Source organism: Anneissia japonica, unplaced genomic scaffold (genome assembly GCF_011630105.1).
Source record: "Anneissia japonica isolate Jap-2015-1 unplaced genomic scaffold, ASM1163010v1 scaffold287740_len772037_cov194, whole genome shotgun sequence".
In the NCBI taxonomy this organism is placed as follows: Eukaryota; Metazoa; Echinodermata; class Crinoidea; order Comatulida; family Comatulidae; genus Anneissia; species Anneissia japonica.
Window position 1 is genome coordinate 102,635 of NW_022736571.1, and position 20,993 is coordinate 123,627.

General features: G+C 33.6%; 1 protein-coding gene across 1 annotated transcript; it reads right to left on the reverse strand.

Moving 5' to 3' along the window:
* Positions 1-4,203: 4,203 nt before the first annotated feature.
* On the reverse strand, positions 4,204-16,794 carry LOC117116812 (G-protein coupled receptor GRL101-like). Its single transcript, XM_033260907.1, has 12 exons — positions 16,653-16,794; positions 14,493-14,609; positions 14,098-14,214; positions 11,953-12,061; positions 9,730-9,840; positions 8,695-8,766; positions 8,223-8,294; positions 7,822-7,893; positions 7,597-7,668; positions 6,253-7,268; positions 5,633-5,835; positions 4,204-5,281 (listed from the first exon to the last, which is right to left on the reverse strand). Exons 2-12 carry the CDS (start codon positions 14,602-14,604, stop codon positions 5,117-5,119), a joined length of 2,121 nt encoding a protein of 706 aa, XP_033116798.1. The 5' UTR covers positions 14,605-14,609; positions 16,653-16,794; the 3' UTR covers positions 4,204-5,116.
* Positions 16,795-20,993: the final 4,199 nt, after the last annotated feature.

Here is a 20,993-nt window from a genome sequence, read left to right on the forward strand (position 1 = left end):
TAAATACGCACGCAGTATACTGATCATATCACTATAGCAACCGATGACAACACATCAGTTGGTTATAAAAACTAACATTAAAAGATGGCGATTGACTTATTAAGCAATTAGTAGAGCATGCATCGTACACTAGCGGAAAATTATTATACTCAGGTTAGATTTAATGCATTCAAAATTTCCTTCGGGCATTGCAGGCCCTCAGGATTTTTTTTCAAGCATTAAATCTAACCTTCGTATAATAATTTTCCTATAGTGTACTATGCGGAGCTTTACTAATTACCGTACTTCATATTACTTACAAATCAAATTTGTTTAATTCAACGTTTCTTGCCCCTTTTTGGGCTTTATTTATTGTTTGATTTGATTTAAAAGAAATAAATGTTTATACATTCACATTTTTAGTATTAGTGGTTTTTTTTTATGATCCAAAGTCAAGTATTGAGATGTTCTGTAATATAGGCGCTTATGACTAAGCCTTGCTGATAGCAGGCGAAACGTCAATAAATAGTGAGTAAATGCCTGTTTATACTTCAACGATAACGATAACGATAAAAAAAAAAAGTTAAAAATCAATAGTTCATATAGAAAATAAAAGAAATAAGATTAGTTTTTACACTAGAACGATTCGATAACAATTTATCAGTTATGCGATAACAACATATTATGACAAATCAAATCAGATGACGTCATAATAATGGAAAAACACTAAAATAAAATCGTCGTAGTAGCATCGATTTAATACTTTGTCCATGATTATGACATCATCTGATTTGATTTGTTAAAATAATTTGTTATTGCATACCGTATTCGCGCGAATAAGCGCTCCTTTCGAATAACCGCCCCTCCTAACGTGAAAATTTCCTTAAGCGCCCCCTCATAAGATTTTCTTTTTAGCAAATCAATAATTCAATCAATCCTGGGACTGTGGTTGTTGGCATGATTTGAGCTGTAGAGTAGAAACACATTCTTCTTCGGTCAATATCAAAATGAGGATATTTCTCTTGGACAGATCCCTGGACAGACAGTATATTTCAAACTTTACTCTTTTTACATATTTGTCTATGCCTAGTCCTACTCCTTTTTTAAATCTTTTTTCCGACCTTTAGCACATCCTTATCTGAGGTTTAAAAAAAAATACAATTGCCATCCTGCTAATCTCAATCGGCCCACCACCACTAATTGCATCTGCTATTTTGCTGTTATGTAATAAATATTCATGCATTCTTGTCATGAGCTATTTTCTCCGGACGATTGTCTTTTCTAACCACCATTCTTAATGTTCTTATTAATCTTTTTTCATTGAAAGTGCCTCTTAAATTTAATAATTTCCCATAAGAACTCGATTTTGATCTATTTCCATAAGCGCCCCACTCCACTCCACTCTGTTTTCATAAGCGTCCCGTTCAAATAAGCGGCCCGTTTGAATAAACGCCCCTCAGAAAGTGCGAAAAATATTTTAAGCTCCCGGGCGCTTATTCGCGCGAGTACGGTACACGATAAATCGTTATAGAATCGTCCTAGTGTAAAAACTTCTCTTATTTCTTTTGTTTTCTATATGAACAATCGCTTTTTAGCATTTTTATCATTATCGTTGAAGTGTAAACAGGCCCATCTCAATTTTACACTTGACTTTGGATCATTCAAAAAGAACCACTAATATTTATTTGAATCCAATAAATTTATTCAATAATCATTTACATTTTATATCTTGTTCCTTTATTTGAGCACTGCTTATACCAATTTTTGATTATTTATGTAGGCTACATAGGCCTATTATATATTCAATTCAATTTAAATCAAATACTTTTATTCAATGTAAAGTACAAATCTTAGGGAGTAGCTTAGAAGCAAATGCTTGTCTCAACAGTCTCCTGTACACAACACAATTAATATAGTAATTTGGTTAAAATTATAAGCAAACGAAATATACGTAATATTATATTTACATAATTATAACATATATAACGATATTAATTAATATTCATACACGTGGCTTTGGAAACATTAAAATATATTTCGCTGATTAAACATATTGTTTAAATCATAGAATCATTAAAGGATTTTTCGATTTTCCATAATTGATGAGAGAATATATATTTTTAGTGCACTTTTTATAAATTTAAAAGGTTTTGAAAGGCTGGCCTGTAGACACGTCGGTAATGATCAGTGTACGACGCCGCTATGGAGGTCTGAACTAGGATTAGCACTTTAATGTGCTGAGTGATTTTATCGTCACTGTTCCTAGCTGTAGACTCAAATGACTAGGTCTAAAGCTGTGTCAGTGTGTTTGCACTGATCAGCAGAGAACATGTTACATTTTATGCCTAGAATGTCTCGAAATTTATTACTCTTTGAATACATAATTTAGTAACATTTAAAACAATTTTAAATAAGTTAACCCACGTTAAAATGTACAATTCTAATTCAATTTCTTATCGCTGCAAACAGGGTTATACCAGTGAACAGTGAAATTACTACTGTAATCCACTAGTCGTTCGTTCGTTCGTGTGAATCCATTATAACAGGAGCTACACAGGTGGCTTAATGCAGCTTCGTTTAGCAAATAATCAGGTATAATGAATTCTAGTTGCTGTTATCAGTTGACTGGAACAGTTGCAGCAGGGTCAATAACGAGCAGGTTAATAGCATGACCCACTAAAATGATATATGTAGGTCAAAAAAAAAAAAATTAAAGACAATAATACCCCTATGTCTGAAAGAATTATGCATCTTGGAATTGCCTATTTGTCAGAAACACATCACCTCTTATTTTTTATTATTTAAAATCTACAAACTATACTACTGTATAAAAAATCTAAATCCTTAGGTCATGTTCCGTTGGTATATCCAGGGAGTTGTCTAAATAATAACTCCCTGGTATATTACGTCTGGAAAAAGGAGCAATAACCAGTGGCGAATTCAAGGGGGACCCCTACAATCCCCACAAATTATTTTTTTTAAATGGAGAAAAAGAAAATTATATTAAGTTTGAGAGTGCCAATTCCGCCATCTAGAATTGGCACAATCATAGGCCTACATTTTCTTACCTCAGCCCCAACCATAGTGGGTCTGAGGTGGTTTAGACCCTTCATATGTAAACGTCCTTCCATGACACCCCCCCCCCCCTCTATTTCAAATTCCTGGATCTTTCAAATTCCTGGATCTGCCACTGATAAACTGTCACAATCCTTCACATGTCAACATTGCACCAACCAATATCACACCTATATGCCTACTTGCTGTTATATCTGAGAACTTATGAGAACCTCAGAAATACTGTAAAACATTTATACATAATACCATGGAGGTATTATTGAGAAGGAGATCACTCGAAAAAGCGCATGCAGCACTATGCAAATGAACCAATTAAAAACAAAGCTGCCGCATGCAGTGCGTGAAGAACGTTTGCGCGATGCCTTTGAAGTCTAATGTGTTCCCCGCCACCAAATGCTCAGCAGGCTTAGATTACCAAAAAATTGAGCATGGCGATTCAGTGTTCTCCCAATTGAAAAATTTTTACTGGTAAATTTGTCCATAAAAATTCAGCAATGCATGCAGTGTATGGTGTTACCCCATTTGAGTGGGGTTTAATGAAATGAAGAAACAAGAACACACATTCATAGCCATAGACTGGAAAGACTTTACTGAAAGAGGGCCAGCCTAGACTACCTAGGCCTAATCAGTAGTTTGTTTTTTTTTACAAACTCAAAATTTTTACTGGTTGGCCAGTTATCTTTACCGGTAAAATTGACAGCTAAGATGGCTTCGGGAGAACACAGGCAAATTAGAGAGCACATTCTTTTCTCATTGCGCACTACTTACAGTCAATCACTATGGCTGCGCAGTTGTTTCAACAATGAAGCTAATACATTGATCTTTCAATAAATACCAAACATAATAATATTTTCTAAAACAAAGAGTTTTGAATTTAATGAAACATTTACATCAGCTTTAAAGGTATGGTATATTTCAACTTGAATTTCCATAAATTGGATAAAACTTGATAATTCTAATTTTAACAAATATTAATTAAGGAATGATGGAGATTATAATAAACTAAGTCATTTTAGAGTTAACGAGGGTTAACTATTTGAAAATTCAATCCAAAATCAGAGTAATTTTCAGATTTACGCTGCCTTAGCTTTATAGTCAAACCAATCAATCAATCTTTAGACAAAATTATGATGCATACAGAAGTAATTTTAACAGAAATATTTTGCGAAATCTGTTCCTGAAATACACACATAACAACATACTAAAAGTCAGAAAAAATCCAATCAGGGGAACATTGTTTATTATAAAGATATTTAATGGGTTAAAATCAAAGGCTTTATCGCACAACTGCTGTGCTGAAGCATATAACGCATGACGTTGCCAAGTTGTTGCTAACGAAAAAATGTGAACTATAGGGTAATACGCCCGCGGGCGATCTAAAAGCGTGGGGAACACATTGGTTTGTCGCGACAAAGGATCTGTTGCTGAGTGATCTTCTCAATAATACCTCCATGATAAGATTTACAATTACATATGCTAAAAAATTATCTATAAGAGTCTTTATTCCTAAGCCTTCGTTGTTTACTTTTTAATTTCACTATTTTGGCCTAGTTACTAAACATTGATTTGGCTGATATGTTTGGATTAATGAAAGTGGCGAGATCAGTGATAGATTATAATATTATAATGAATAATATATCCCCAACATTGTGTACGACCTAATAATACTTATTAGAAAAGAAATAATAGCAGAAACTGTAAATCTACAGTATCGATAATGACCCTAAAATAGTTCAACAACATTTTAATACCAACATACAAATATTTTCACATTAATACGAGATAGGCCTACATAATAATTTTACTATCATAAAATCAGTCTTGATTTGAAATTCAATATTTAGTTGATTTCAGCTTATAAAACGATAAAATATTAAAATTGTTTTGTGATAATTTAAATTTTGAAAGATAAAATTAAGTATTGTACTGGATTACGTCCTACATACACTACATACCTGACCGACCATGTATTTACTGTATCTGCCGCAATACAGGATGAGTTATGTTATCATTACGTGCCAATACATGCTCAAGATAAGGACAGAACACTTGCCTATGCAAATCATAGATTGGTGTTGTTTTGCTCTTTATCACTGTTGTTGTACTTTCCATCTTGCAAATCCTTTAAGAATGTGGAAAGTTGCTGCAAGTCTTCTGAACCTAAATCTTGTTTATCATTTGAATTGTACTCTGCATTCTTTGTTAGAAGAATTGAACGAATCTTGCCCTGTAGTGACATGAATAACCAATAACTTCATTGATTATTTACTGAATATGAGTACCAGCTATTACTACAACTACAGTTAATTTAAATATTATTATTACCATTATATTTAGTAGTAGTAGTAGTAGTAGTAGTAGTGGTAGTTTTAGCAGTAGTTTTAGTAGTAGTAGTAGTGGTTGTACTACTACCACTACTACTACTACTACTACTACTACTACTAGTAGTAGTAGTAGTAGTAGTTGCAGTAGAGTAGTAGTAGTGGTAGTTATAGTGGTGGTGGTGGTAGTAGTAGTATTAGTGGTAGTAGAGTTGCAGTAGTGGAGGTGGCAGCATTAGCATTAGTGCATAATTTACCTGTTCCTCGTAGATAATGATGTTTTCATGTGTCACATGACCATGATAGATATTTCTATCGTGCATAAACTGAAGGCTTCTTTTTAGCTCACGCTCTACTTCGACTATTTGTTGTTTTGAAAATATGCGATTTTTTGTCAACATTGAGTCCCTGGAAATATTGCTGTCAAATATAACTGCAAACGAATGTGTGTCATTTTTCGCTGAAAGAAAAAACATCTTGTAAGTTAAGAATGTTTTTCCCTAAATATTGTATTTTTACAAAGATAGGCCTACTTTTAATTACAAATTAATACACTTACATTTTTATTTATTTTATTATTGTGTTAATATTGAACATGTTTATAAAATAAACAATTCTAATTTATTAATATTTTAACTCAATTAAAATATTTGTACAGAAAAAAAACAATACTGTACTAGACCTACAATTACGAAAAAAATCATACTGAGTATATTCATTTCAATTCAAGTCAATTCTTTTTTTTTCAATTCAATTCCTTTATTCATTCTTTACAATCAGTGGCAGCCTAAGCTGAATTGCAGCACTGTATTTACAAACTTTCCTACCAAATATTATAGAGTTAAGTTCAAAATTTAAGTAACATAAGTTTACCAACCTGTTGATCGACTGAGTGAGTGTTCAGTTAGTTGTATTGAGCTCAACTTCTGCCTACGTTTTTTTGCATCGTTTATCCAAAATATGGTGTACAGATATGGATTGAGTGACGCATTAATCGGTAGTATCAGAGTAGCACTCCAAACGTAAACGTCCACAGGAATTTCCCAAGAGCCTATCTGAGCAACAATCCCCATCATGATTATCGGCAACCAGCAGCAAAAATCGGTGAATATGATCATCGCCATCTTGGTTGCCATTTTGACGTCAGTGCGATTGGCGACATTTCTTTTGGCTGAGGCAGCTGTCTTTTTTACGACAATGTACATGAAAACGTAACTGACGGCTATGATGAGAAAACTAAATAAATTTAAAATCAATACGATTGCCACTGAATATTCCCATCCAGATAAACGCACCTTTGTTAGCGGTAACGCCAAGCAAACACTAGGACGCCCGTAGAAGTCGTCACCGAAGTAAGAAATCCTAAAGTTTGGCAATAATCCTAATGTAATTGCAACAAACCAGCCAACACAAATTAAAACGTAGGATCGTTTGCGGGTGATTTTCAAACTACTGAAGGGAAATCCTACTGAAATAGCTCTGTCAAGACTGATAATCACCAATGTAAACACCGAAAACTCACTTGAAATCATAGACAGTGCTCCAGCAAAACTACACAAGAAACTTGATCTCCAGGCGGTTGCAAACACAGCATACTGTCCTCGATAATGGACGTCTGCACCAGCAATTATAATCATGTACACACCCATTAAGAAGTCAGATATTGCAAGGTTTGTTATTAAAAAGGACTGGACATTGCGTGTACACTTGTCTCGCACCCGCCAGAAAATTACGAAAGCATTCCCCACAAGGGCACTTAAGCCTAAAATCCACATCATCACACGAAGGAATGATATTCGCATCAAGTCTTCACAAGATGAAAATATGTCAGGAGGTGGTTCGCAATTTGTTACCTTTGGGATCATGCAGCAGAATTGGTAGTCATCAGTATATCTAAAACAATAGAATATATTATTAATTTCCATTTATTTTATATTGATACTTTAAATACATGTTGATTTTTAAGACTATCAAAACAGAAAGGACTTAAAAAGTAGCAAATGAAACATTAACTGTAGAACAATTTTAGCTTGTCTCAAGATTTTTTAAACAATATTACTTTTACATTATTATCATTAGTGTTATTTTATTTGTTATTACCTTATATTAATAGTATTATTATTATATATTTATAGACAAAAAACGCATTATTCATTACATTATTTACATATATGTAAAATTCATGCTACATAAAAAACTAGAATATTTACAATATACTTACAGATTATTCAAGAAATTGAGATCATCAAACATATCGGATTGAAATTCTTCCAAACGATTGTTTTCAACATGCCTATAATACAATTGATGTGGAAACGTGAATTTTAAGCGGTACATAAAAAAAATTAGTTCTTAAATATAAATATATCAAATTAATGTATTTCAATGTTGACGAAGCAAAGAGGTGCTGCCATTTTTAAAACAATAATTGTTTAGGAATACTTACAAAGTACTCAAAATAGGTGTGTAGATGAAAACTCCTGGTCCAATCTTCACCAATCCATTATTATCTATAAACCTAGAAAGTATATACAATATACACACATATAAAGACTTTCTCTGATGCAAAGCCCGGCACGAAATAAATGATAAATTTTTTAATTATGATTTTTTTCCCAAAATACAATGGGCTCACCGATATCATAAAGGAACAGTACGCTTATTTTAGGCCTGCTAATGTATTTGTTGACAAGATAGTTATCTTTTTTTTATAGTTGTCAATAGGATATTCATAGCTTACAAGAATATACAAATGTATCAATTGAAATATCATTATGTTCACTACTGGAACAGTATTTCTACTTAAGAAATTCATGTGGACTTATGACTATCAAGCCGCCAACTTACAAGTTTGTGAGTCTCTTGAGACCGTCAAAACATCCTGCTTCAAGGCTCGTGATTTGATTGCCAGACAGCACACTTTAAAGACAAGAAAATGAAAATAATAACAATAATGATAATAATAATAGTAATAATGATAATAAATTTACAATAATAAGAGTCCTAGAACGAGATTTTTATTTGGCATCGACTTTTCGTTGTGTCCCTAGTCATAATAGTGACTGGGCAAAAGGCCTAGCCTATACTGTACTATTAGGCCTACTAATAGTATGTACTATTACCTGCAGACCTGCATATCGCACCTCCCTTATATTAAAAAAAATATTACAATCACGTCACAGTCAGTCGACCTGCAAACTGATTTAACTTTAATACAATTTGCTTTTTCGGTACAAGCTCCCTGCTTGCTGGTGGTACTCTACAATGTAATAAGACATTTGGAGCAAGTTGAATATATAAGTACAGTCATTCTACTTACAGAGTATCTAAATTCACTTGGTTTACAAAGGTAGATTCAGCAATTGTCTCAATCCCATTTGACGAAATGTTCCTTGGGAAAAAAAATCAACAAATAAATGAATGAATGAATAGAATAAATAATATAAATAACATGAAAAAATGTTATATAATGTTCAGCATTACCACAAAATTGCTTAGCCATATTTTACAAAATATTAAGCCCACCAGTCAACTCACTCACAACTTCACATCGGCAGATATTTTCTTATGTGTTACCACATTACTGGAACAAATTACACACAACATTCGTATTTCAGCCTCTGTTAAAATATTTAAGAAAATGTTGAAAACTTTATTGTATCCTTCTGATTTGACTAGGAGGAATTGACTAGGACCAGATGCCAACATCATTTGAGAACCTGTGAATACTATGATGGCGGGCTTTGCTGCCTTAAATTGATGGGGAATGATGCGGTAGTGTTTGGTTTCATCTGCGTTGTTTTATTTTAAATTGCTGGGGAATGATGCGGTAGTGTTTTGTTTCATCTGCTTTGTTTTATTTTAAATTGCTGGGGAATAGTGCGGTAGTGTTTGGTTTCATCTGCATTGTTTTATTTTTTATTTATTTATTTTTTTTATCACTTTCCGGTTTTCTTCTGTTAGATGTATTTCATCGTCACAGTATGTTAGTTAAAAATTTTTGTTTTTAAAAGCAAAAACCGCTCTGATCTTTATGAAATAGCGCTATATAAATGATGTAATGTATGTTTATATAAATGTACAGTATGTCTCGGAAAATCCTGTTTCGACGTTTGAAAATTGTTAAATGAGGGCGTATCCCATATGATATTTACTTATTTAAATAATATTTAAAATGAATAACAGTGTCAAAGTACCTCCCACAAAAGAAATCGGGATGTATTTCAAAAGGTCTAGTAAATATGGTAGAAATACATATATTTACTCAAAACTCTTTGAAAAAGTCCGTACAAATTAAGGGATGGCATACTGAAACTATTTCATAAATTTGGATAATTTTACAAGTTATACCTACATTAATATAAGCATTTGAAATTGAGTCAAATCCACCTTCAAGACATCTTCAACTGTTGACAATGACGACTTTCGAACACGAACAGGCGGTGATTCTACACTTGATACTGATCTATATTGAGCCAATTTATTTCATATCATGTAATGCTATCAGATTAGTAATGAAACCATTTAATTTATGGAGGGTAATATTTGACATATAAGATTTAACATGAAATGGAGCCATTTCGACCCTAAGTATGGAGTACTGACAGCAGTGTAAAAACATATATAAGCATATAGGTATATATATATATATACATTCAACACTTACTGTTTATGACGCAAATTTTCGGTCCGTCTGGACCCTCCTCAGACGTAGTCCGATTGTCGTCTGAACCAATCAGTTTGTCTCTGTTTCCGCATAACATGTTACGTAACGCTATACAGAGTAGTGGTTATTCATGAGTATGGTAAATAACTCATGACATCATACCACTGTTCCTTTATATTATAGGCTATGATAGAATTCGATAAAATGTATAGACAAAAAAACGTCAACATATAAAGAAAACGCCCACAATAATAATGCATAGCCACAAGGTATATAATTAAACTTGGGAGTGTATCCTACTATGGGGGAGATGCACGTTCCCCACTCTTCTTTCTTATTGAGGCTAGGATTATGTATTTTAATTCTCTCAGCCTCCGTCACTTGTCGAATCATCGGGTTTCCTGCATGTTTACTAAGGATTTTGACCGTTAACTCCTTCATTTCTCCTCCGTGCTCCTCTTTTATGTGCTGATAAAACACCGAAGTTTTCTCTTTGATTACATACTTATTATAGTGTTCATTTACCCTTTCTCCTATGCTTCTAGATGTTTCTCCTATGTATGTCCCTGCTTCATTTAGCGTTACGTAACATGTTATGCGGAAACGGAGACGAACTGATTGGTTCAGACGACGATCGGACTACGCCTGAAGAGGGTCCAGACAGACCGAAAATTTGCGTCATATACAGTAAGTGTTGAATGTATATATATATATATATATATATATATACCTATATGCTGATATATGTTTTTACACTGCTGTAAGTACTCCATACTTAGGGTCGAAATGGCTCCATTTCGTGTTAAATCTTTTATTACATATCAATGGCGGTATATTAAATCCCTGTATTGTTATCAATCAATCAATCAATATTCAATCAAAGGGTGTAAAATAAAACTGTGGCTATGCACCAAATGATTTTCACAAGTTTTAATGTATTGTTTATGTTGTAGGTGCTCCCGTTCATCTCTCTTTTGAATATTTAATATTTTACATGTTTTACTGTATATATGTTTTATCGAGGGCCCTAATGATCAGTTCCTGCAGGAACTGGATAGGTCACATTCTCTAAAAATGGTAATAAATAAATAAATATCTTGAGAAACTGTATTATCTATTTGGTTACTCAAAGGTGAGGCTAACATACACATTTGATATATGCTTACATGAATGTTATATTGCATATTTATATATCTATCTAAGTGTCTTCAGAAACCAAACGGTCAACTGATTAATCTCACATAAGATAGTATACATACTACAAGAATTGAAATGAACGCCATCTTGTTGGGATTCAATATTCGACATTATGTAATCATCAGGAATGCAAGTGTCTTCAGGGTAAATATAATGGTAATAATAATACATATGAAACATATATATTAGGGCCTAGGTTTAATAATAAAGTGTGCTATAAATTAACAATGTAGTACTAAAGACTTATTAATATAAAGTTGGTCTCTTTTTTTTAAATGTATTTTTCAAGTTTTACTTAAGTTAAACTAATGAAAAAAAAAGTTTGTATGAAACAAACTAATGTTCAAGTTCAGGCTTTGTATGAGTTGAACTTGAAGAACCCAACTCTACTCAAAATAACGCTTCCAGTTGTATTCTATGATTCAAATTCAAATTCAAATTTATTTCAGGTTAAAATTACAATCAAAATTACAATAAAAAAAGACAATAAAAACAGAAACAAAAACAAAGAGTGCTGCCAACCCAGGATAACCAAAAGTACACAAAAGTGCCACTATCATGTGGCTCTCCAAGGCAGCACTCAAAACACAGAAAACAAAACAAAAGATATAATAGATGTCATTTCGAAAAATATAACATTAAAAGAATGTAATATAAAATAATATTGCAAGAGATCTCATGATCATGATAAAAAGCAACGGATTGTGTACTTACAAATATTTAGTTGAAGAAGGTACCATAACTGCCATAGAAAAATCCCACAGTACATATTGACAGGTGACTGACAGACCAACACATATACATCCTGTTGGGCAGGTGAGATCTGTAGACAAAGTCAATTAGTATTTTGTGAAAACATGTCAAAATCAAATACAACAGCATTACACAACACACAGACCTACCATGTGTAACGCATATTGGGTGTGAAACTTTTGCATTCGATGCCGCTCTGACAGCCAAAGACCAAACCTCAGGCATAGAGTAAAACTTGCAAATTGTAATATAGGCCTACAGTAGATTTCTCTTTAAATGTACCAAACTTCCCTCAAACTGTTCTAAACATCGTTCTATTATATCTTTTTGATCGCACTAGCTTCACTAACACTAGAGCCCCGTAGCTACAATCATTGATCAGGGGGAATTACAATTTTCAGAGGGGGCCGAGTACTAGAAGGGCCACACTCCAGTCCCACGACGGTTTAGCGGCTTAACAAGTTGGTGACAGACTCCAGTGCAACATAATTGCGGGCCCTAAAAGGCACCTGATCAGTCCCAGAGATAGAGTATTGGTGGGCCTACCTAGGTGAAACTGTTAATGCATACATTACATTCTGAAATTGTTTAAAACGGATACAGCATTTGTAAAGAGCATAAATATCTATATATCTAAATATACGGATATTGAGTCAAGTCATATATTATATATTTCACCATTTAGGGCAGATAAAGTATATATTGGCATACTAAATGCTTGCGATACACTACGTAGATAGTTCTGAAAAGAACTGCTGTTTTGTTGAGAATCGACGTTTCACTTGATATTATTCTCCGGATGACGATTAAAGCAATTTAATCAAAATGTTGAGATATTCTTAAGAAAACAACTTTTCAGAACTTACTACATGGTGTACCACAAGCATTAAATAAATTATTACTTCCAACTGCAAATTTTCAAACAATATAATCAGTAATATTGACAACAATAAAATAATAATAATTCTAATAATAATTCTGGATTTATATAGCGCCTCACGTTGACACAACCTCGAGGCGCTTAATAATAATATGTTGTTCTTATATAGCGCTTCATGCCTTTACAAGTCCTCTAAGAGCTTCACAAACAATCAATGACATGATTTCAGTGGAGTAAACCGTATTCAAGAAGTATGATGATGCCCTGACGTGATTAAAAATATAAAAAATAAAGTTGAACCAACTTTAAAATAGGCCAATCGAACAAAAACGTGCGTGCCAAATTTTCAAATGCTTTAGAAATAGCCTTTGAAAAATATTTTAGTGCATCGTACCGGGTACAAAGCATACGTAAATTACCTGTGGAAAAGTCATCCTACTTGTAGTGTTTGGTGGCACATAATAGGTAAAATTTTAATGAATATAATCTATAATTTTTTTGCGAACATCAATGTATGCGACCCTTAGGCCCTAGGAGGATAGTAATGTACTGGCACAATTCCGAGATTATCCTGGCCACATATTGAGGATTGGAATACGGGTTATTTAGATACAGCAGATATTCATCGAATATATAATGCATGATTTAAACATCCCAGGAATAACCTAGAGAGCAGTTGCTTATACTCAATAACTTTTAGAAGTAAAAAAACTCCTTGGACAACATTCCGGTTGTTTGCCAGTCAAGATTTTGGGGCCAGAATAATGGTCGCTCATAAAAGTGAATAGGTATCTAGTCAAAGTTGTATTAGGCATACTTGGCCTATATAAATTAAAAGAAATAAATTTGTTGCTCTTCAATGCTCAATTATAACTTAGTAGAGAATTATCTGTTTTGAAAATCAAATATAACTTTGAATTCAACAGGGGGGCCAAAAATTCAACAGGGGCGCCAAAAATTCAACAGGGGCATGACCCCCAGTCCACATTGGCTATGGGGCTGTTCCTGGTCTTGTTCTGATTGGTCAGTTGAAAACTATTTTATACTTGCTACAATACATTTCATTGGTCAGTTGAAAACTATTTTATACTTACTACAATACATTTCATTAGTCAGTTGAAAACTATTTTATACTTACTACAATACATTTCATTGGTCAGTTGAAAACTATTTTATACTTACTACAATACATTTCATTGTACAGTTGAAAACTATTTTATACTTACTACAATACATTTCATCGTCTGCTTCTGGACATTCAATAATACCATTACACCTCTGAGAACGGGAAACGCACACTTGAGACTTGTGACACCGAAACATTCCGGGACATTCATACGATTCTAATTTAAGCAGAAAATGACACTCAGTGCGAATAATTAATTTAACCTCAATTTCTTTGTAATTTGAAAGTTATTTACAAGCAAAATTAAATAAATTGGACTGATTATGTGGGGCTCCATACACTCTTAGGCGCAATAATAATTAAGGCCTACGATACCTATTTCTTAAAACCACAACCAAGTCTCTGTATGAGGCTCCGAAAGTAGGCTACAGTTATAGGTTAACTGAATTTAGTCACCAGATTACATATAAATATTATTGGTAGTTTCCTTCGTACCACATTCGATCTCATCCTCTCCGTTTGGACAGTCCCAGATAGTGTTGCATTGTAGATGTTTTGTTATACAGTAGGTTCCAGGGCACTTCACGGTTCCACTAGGACATTCCATATCATCTAAAATCGAAACAGGCATGATACTTTTGAAAAATTTTAAATTTAGATTTTTGTTCTATTCATGACCTAAACAGAAATGCTAACTATTATTATAGAAGTAATACTTAGTACCAATAATATTGCTTTTGTTTTAAGAAAAAATATTTTCGGATTGTATGCACTCCATCACTGACACCATGAAGTAACACAAATTTCAATTTCCAGCAACCAAATCAGCCTTTTGAGGAAAACACTTTTGAAGTGAACTATATTGGAAGCAGTTTGGCGCAGTGCGAACGGTTTGGTTTCCGAACCTCAAGGTCGGGGTTTCAATCTCCAGCTTGTGTCCTTGAGCAAAACACTTTAATCTGCATTGCTTCTCTCCAGCCAGGAATGTAAGTGGGTATATCGTGGGATTGCCTGCTACTGCACCAATATATGGCAGCAACATTTAAGCACATGGACCTAATGACCAGGAAAAACTAAGCGCTTTGTAACTTAAATGAATAGGCGCTATATAAATACCAAATAACAATTAACAAATGACTACTTCACAAAACCGTAAATTTCACAATCAAGATATCGATTTTAAAATTTTTATTGGTTAAAGTTAAAGCATTTAACAATTCAAATGTTCGACTTATTTTTCCTTGTTTTATTGAATTATTCTTATAAGTAGCGAAAACAGTTTGTGTCTTTTTGTGAAAACACCAAATAAACACAGCATATAGTTTTTTACACGAAAGTTTGTGTCTTCATGAAAACGAAAATCTCATTTTACTGGCTGTATACTTTCAATTGTCAGACACAAACTGTATTTTAGCCTGTTTAACCATCAAGGGTGATCATAGGCATACAAATTAGCATTATCCTGCTTAAATCACTGTGATTCCACACTTAATGCATGATATAGGCCTAGACCAAGTTAAACAGTACCGCTGTTCCTAGGTAAGCTAGGGAATCTAATATTTTCGCAGGCGCGTAACAAGGATCTTGGGCCAGGGGTGTCAAATCTAATAATTTTCCAGGTTGTAATTTATGACCGGTGTGGTACCTTCACCCACCCCCAATATAGAAAACAATACGACTTATATATAATATTAGGCCAAACATGTGTGTTCGAAACAAAATATAAGTACAGTATTCCCATTATGGTTTTATCTATTACAAACATATTCTTTCACCATCAATACACATTTCTTTCTCTTTGGACTATTATGTGTTCAATTAACTTAGAAGGGAAAGGAGGACAAGCACAAGTTGTAACCTGAAAAATGCATGCGAAGTGCTAATATATTTTTGGGTTTAGGGCTTATCTTTTATAGGCCTAATATGCCATCTGCACGCAGCCTGTGTATCTCATTTACATCAGACATGTATCACTCACAACTATTTGCTCTAACTCTGTGGACATTTGAAGTGGAGAAGGGGTTGCGGGGTGTTGTCATATCTGGTCATAGGATATCTTTCTCTTTCTCTCCATCTCCCCTCTTTCTTTCCTCTTCTTACCCAGCCCGGTAGGACGGCTTGGTCAGCCCATGGAGGTATTATATACCTCCACGGTCAGCCTGGTAACAACCCCCTGTTACGCCACTGTCTTTTCGTCTAGCCCTAATCCAGCTAGTCCTTATGTAGACAATCATGATTGCAACACCGTGTGCGGTTCTTCCGATCCATTTTCCTCAGTTTATGCGCTATGGTTATTTAGTCTACTTAGCTACATATTATAGTTTCACTCTTAAAAATTAACTGAATGATCTATTTTCCTCGGTTTATGCGTTATGGTTATTTAGTCTACTTATCTACGTAATATAGTTTCACTCTTAAAAATTAACTGAAAAAATAGAGTTCAATGTACGTAATCAAAATGTCAAAGAAAAAAAAATTTGAATTGTGTCACTTTGAAGGATCATTGAATTACGGTGGTACGTATATCTACGTATGGATTAGATATCTATGTATGGATTAGGCTGACCAAGCATTTGTAGAAATATAATCCGCTACACATTATACTGAGGCTTGACAAACTATTTTATATATAAAAAATGTCGAAATATTAATTACTGCAATTTTCCAAGTGGGTGGAATCTCTACATCCCGTAGATAAGTGGTTGACGTCCTTGTTATAGACACACACTTGATCCTTGTCAACGCATTCTCCGTTTTTGCAGCGTAGTTCATCCAATGTGCAAGAGTTTTCGCTCCAGTAGTCTTTGTGTAAAAAAGATGTATGCTTATTAGTAATATGAATGGCTGTATGGTATGACATTGTAAATATATGTGCATGGTTTAGAACATCAAGTAGTAATAAAGAGATTAAAGCTACCTCTAAAAAAAAATTTTTTTTATAAGAACAAAAATATTTCTACAAAATCGAGTATTGGCAATTGGATATGGATAGTTCTCCAAATTTGTTGTATGCTAAGCATTTTACACTATAATATGTCTTCATATTAAGGATAGTCACTAACTGACCTTTCCGTTAAGGAACTTGTTTGTAATGTTTCACATTCGTCAAAGAAATAAACATTTTTTAAAGCATTCAAGAGAGAATACAGTCACTGTCACTAACTTTTTGGTTGGTGCAGACAGGTAAAAACCGTGGGATGATTTCATAACTACACTAGACTACGGCCTAGGCTAGAAGTAGGAGGAGGTCTCGGCTGCCTCCTGCCTGGCCGTAGGCCTACATCTAAACCTACATCTTTAAAATAGGTCTAGAATATTCCTATTAAACCTTCAGTTTGTTTAATTTATTAAGGCTCATTGATTCAAAGAATTGCTTAATTGTTCATACTTAATATTGAATTTAATGTAACTTTCTTCGGGTTCTAATTAACCTTGTTTTACAAAGTAATTTTTAATTACAATTCAATTTTCATCGCGGTCCGTGATGTCTTTGGGATGGCGAAAAAAATGAGGATTTTTTTTTGCACACGAACCAAAAAAAAAAATTCATCACCTAGAAATGCCTGTTAAAAAGTTTAGTGTAAATCTTTTGGGAAAAAAAAAAAAATTTAAAAAAAAATAGTGAAGCCTGTATACATTTCTAAGTATCTTGGAACCTTGTCCACATAAAATAAAATACAAAATATTCCGTAGTAAATGATTTAATAATAAAACATCTCATTCCATCCATTCCTTCTCTAGTTCATCATATATGTGTTTTTTCTAATGTTGTATAATGCACATTACCGTCTTAATTGTAAATGTAAAAATACGATATAGGCTATAAAAAAAGACTGACATTCAAATAAATATATTTATTTTCAGTGTTTTATCGTTCTATTTCATGTCGCGTTTTCTTTTATTTCAATGTAGATTTTTGATGTGTTAAATGGTATTGTAATTTTGTGATGATTATTGGTTTCAAACATTTCTATTAGCTTTTAATGCATATTTCTTATATGTTTAAAGTGTATGTTGGTCTATGAATATTTTTAAATTCTGTACAGTGCCGATGAACATTTTTAATGGATATTGTTTTGTGCTTTATTAAATGAAGTTATTATTATTATTATTATTTGTTTATAGATTCTATTTTATATCTTGTCTGGCAAATTGGGCAACCTTGCACGGGGAATGATAATGGGATGCAGACAACTCAGAAACGCAGTCTGAAATTAGGTTTGAATCTGATGTGAAAGCAGCTTTACTCAAGCAAGCCATGTGGGGCTTGAGCTGTAGTTTATACGTCTACAGTTGTAGTTTTTGAATGCGGGAAGACAGAGGGAATTATGCATGTTGTATATGACACTGCGGGTCAATGCGGTACGGTAGACATGAGCAATGCGCGAACAATACTTAACCTATGCGTAAACAAGAGTGCCATTGCATGTCAATACGGTACATTTTTGGCGCCCATAGCGTAACTTATGCATGTACAGTGCACGAACAGGCCGCAAACACAGGTTCACGTTCTGCAGCGTACCACCGAAATGGCACGTCTTGCCACGAAGCATTGGGCGGCATGGTGAGGACAAAAATCGTGCAAGTCTCAGTTAACCTGTCATCTAGGCACCAAAGAGTTCGAGTGAATTCAGTTCCTTTGGAACCTCTGGCTGTCAAGTGGGGAGTTCCACAAGGTTCTACCTTGGTAGCTATACTTTTTTTTATATACATACAACCACTTAGTAAGATCATTCAGAAGTATGACCTACATTACCACATGTACGCAGATGATAGCCTTAAAATTATATACATTTTTCCCCAAAGTGTTTTAGTAAAGCAGTCCACCATAATGAAGTCTGTATTGATAAGGTCAATCATGGCTGGCACATAATAAGTTATGTTTCAATGCCACTGAGACCTAAGTTTTGCACACTTCACCTGCTCGTTCAGACATTTGTTTTTCAACAAATGAGAGCTGGCATGTACGAAATATTGGCGTGATTCTTGACCAATCAGAATCTATGGCGAAACACATATTTAATACTTGCAAAGCTGTTAAATTTCACCTCCACAACATCAGTAAGGTAAGTGTCACAATATTATATTTCATTCTACTTTACAGTGCTGTTAACTAAATCGTAAACTTTAAATAAATATGCATAAGTTGTATGACTCACGGTAAGCAGTCTGTGAATGGTAATAAGTTATATGAATATTAGTGACGTTAAGGCAAAAGTATGCAAATATGTTATCAAAGGGGTAAGTAAAGAGGTATCTAGCCTGGAGTTGAACAGGAAATATCTTAAAGGAAAGATGTGGACTGATTAGTGTCGGTTAAAGAACACAGTCAAGGCACATTTTAAAATAAAAGTAAAAGGCTTGTAAGTTAAAGCTTGAAGTAACCATACATGAGTGTGATAGCGGAACTAGCTTAATGGCCTATACTCAGACTTAAGTACTGCCAAATATACTAAAGTGATACTGTAGACCGAGGAAAAATGCCCTAGCAGTTCGAAAGATTTGTACTGTATTTGCATTGTTACAGAGATAACGAATTCGACAAGTAACACAACAGTTTACCATTTGATTTGTGAAAATTTATTTTATTAAAAACCAGTATATTTTGTATATATTTGTTTCGTGTCTTATTTTCAGTCCATGTCAGTTCATTTACTAAAATGAAGGTGCTACTTCCGTGGACAAACTGCACACAATGCTGATACAAAAGCTTCATTATTTAACAATTATTTTCATTCTCGTTTCAGCTCTGACTCCGAATTACTGGCTTGTCATCACGATCTTCCTGATGTTCCGATCGGCATTCTCAATACCATTACCGTTCATTGTAGTTACATTTGACTTATTTTAATTTAATTGATCAATATAAGGCCTCGGAATGTGATCCCATATGCAACCAGTTTCTTAAAGAATGCTCTGAATCACTTTCATTCCCAATTCACAACATTTTTACTCAATCATTTCCCCTAATTTTGTAAACACTCGAATATCGTGCCGATCCATAAGAAAGGTTCCACAAACGAGGTTGCTAATTACAGACAATTTTCTCTGTTGTCCTCCATATCTAACATTTTTGAAAGAATTGTGTTTAATAATGTTTATTCTCATCTCGCTCCTATTTATTTCTGAATGCCAGCATGACTTCGTGCCCGGTAGGTCATGTGAGACTAACCTAGCGTTACTTTGTTTTAAAAATTAACGGTGCTTTACTTTGTTTTAAATTTTCATTTTGAATTTCTACTAAACACACTTTATTTTGAATGCTTGCCCGATGTTCGAATGTTTTCATTATATTTCATTCTATTTCCATCTCCCAAAGCCAACGAGTCAACAGAATTCATTCTAAATTTTTGCGCTACATCAGTCCTGAACCTATTGACCAATTTAATTGTCTTAATATTAATCTGAAATCCAATCCCTTTGGCAGCAGAAAATACCTTGACTTAATATTTCTTTTTAAATGTATAATTCTTTCAACAGTAATTTAATTTCTTTCTTTAGACTTATTAGTGTTTTCCATGTTTCCTTTTCCAAAGTTAATATTTGCAAAAAAATAGTTTTGTTAATCGTATACCTTCATTATATAATGATTTTGTTAATGCTTGTCATAAAGTGGATATTCTTAGTAATTCATTAGCTGTTTTTAAGGGGCCTCCGGTTACATTTCTGAATGATTTTAAAATTTTTTATTTCAACATACTTATTACCTTGTTATATTGAATAGTTTTTCGTACTTGTATTCTCAAAGTAAGTGCAATGATTTTTGATTATCTGTTTATCTCATAACCCGTCTGTAATGTTTCATGTTTTTTTTACAATCCAGTAAGTGGCGATCCTTTTTTCGCTATTAGTTTGTGTGTTTATAAATGAACTTGTCCATGCTTTAATTACATTTCGATTGGATTATTGCAATGGTGTTTTTTTATGGCTTGTCCTGGAAGCTGCTGAGGAAATTACTCCTGGTCTCACTCCTAAGCGTGAGCATATCCCCAATTC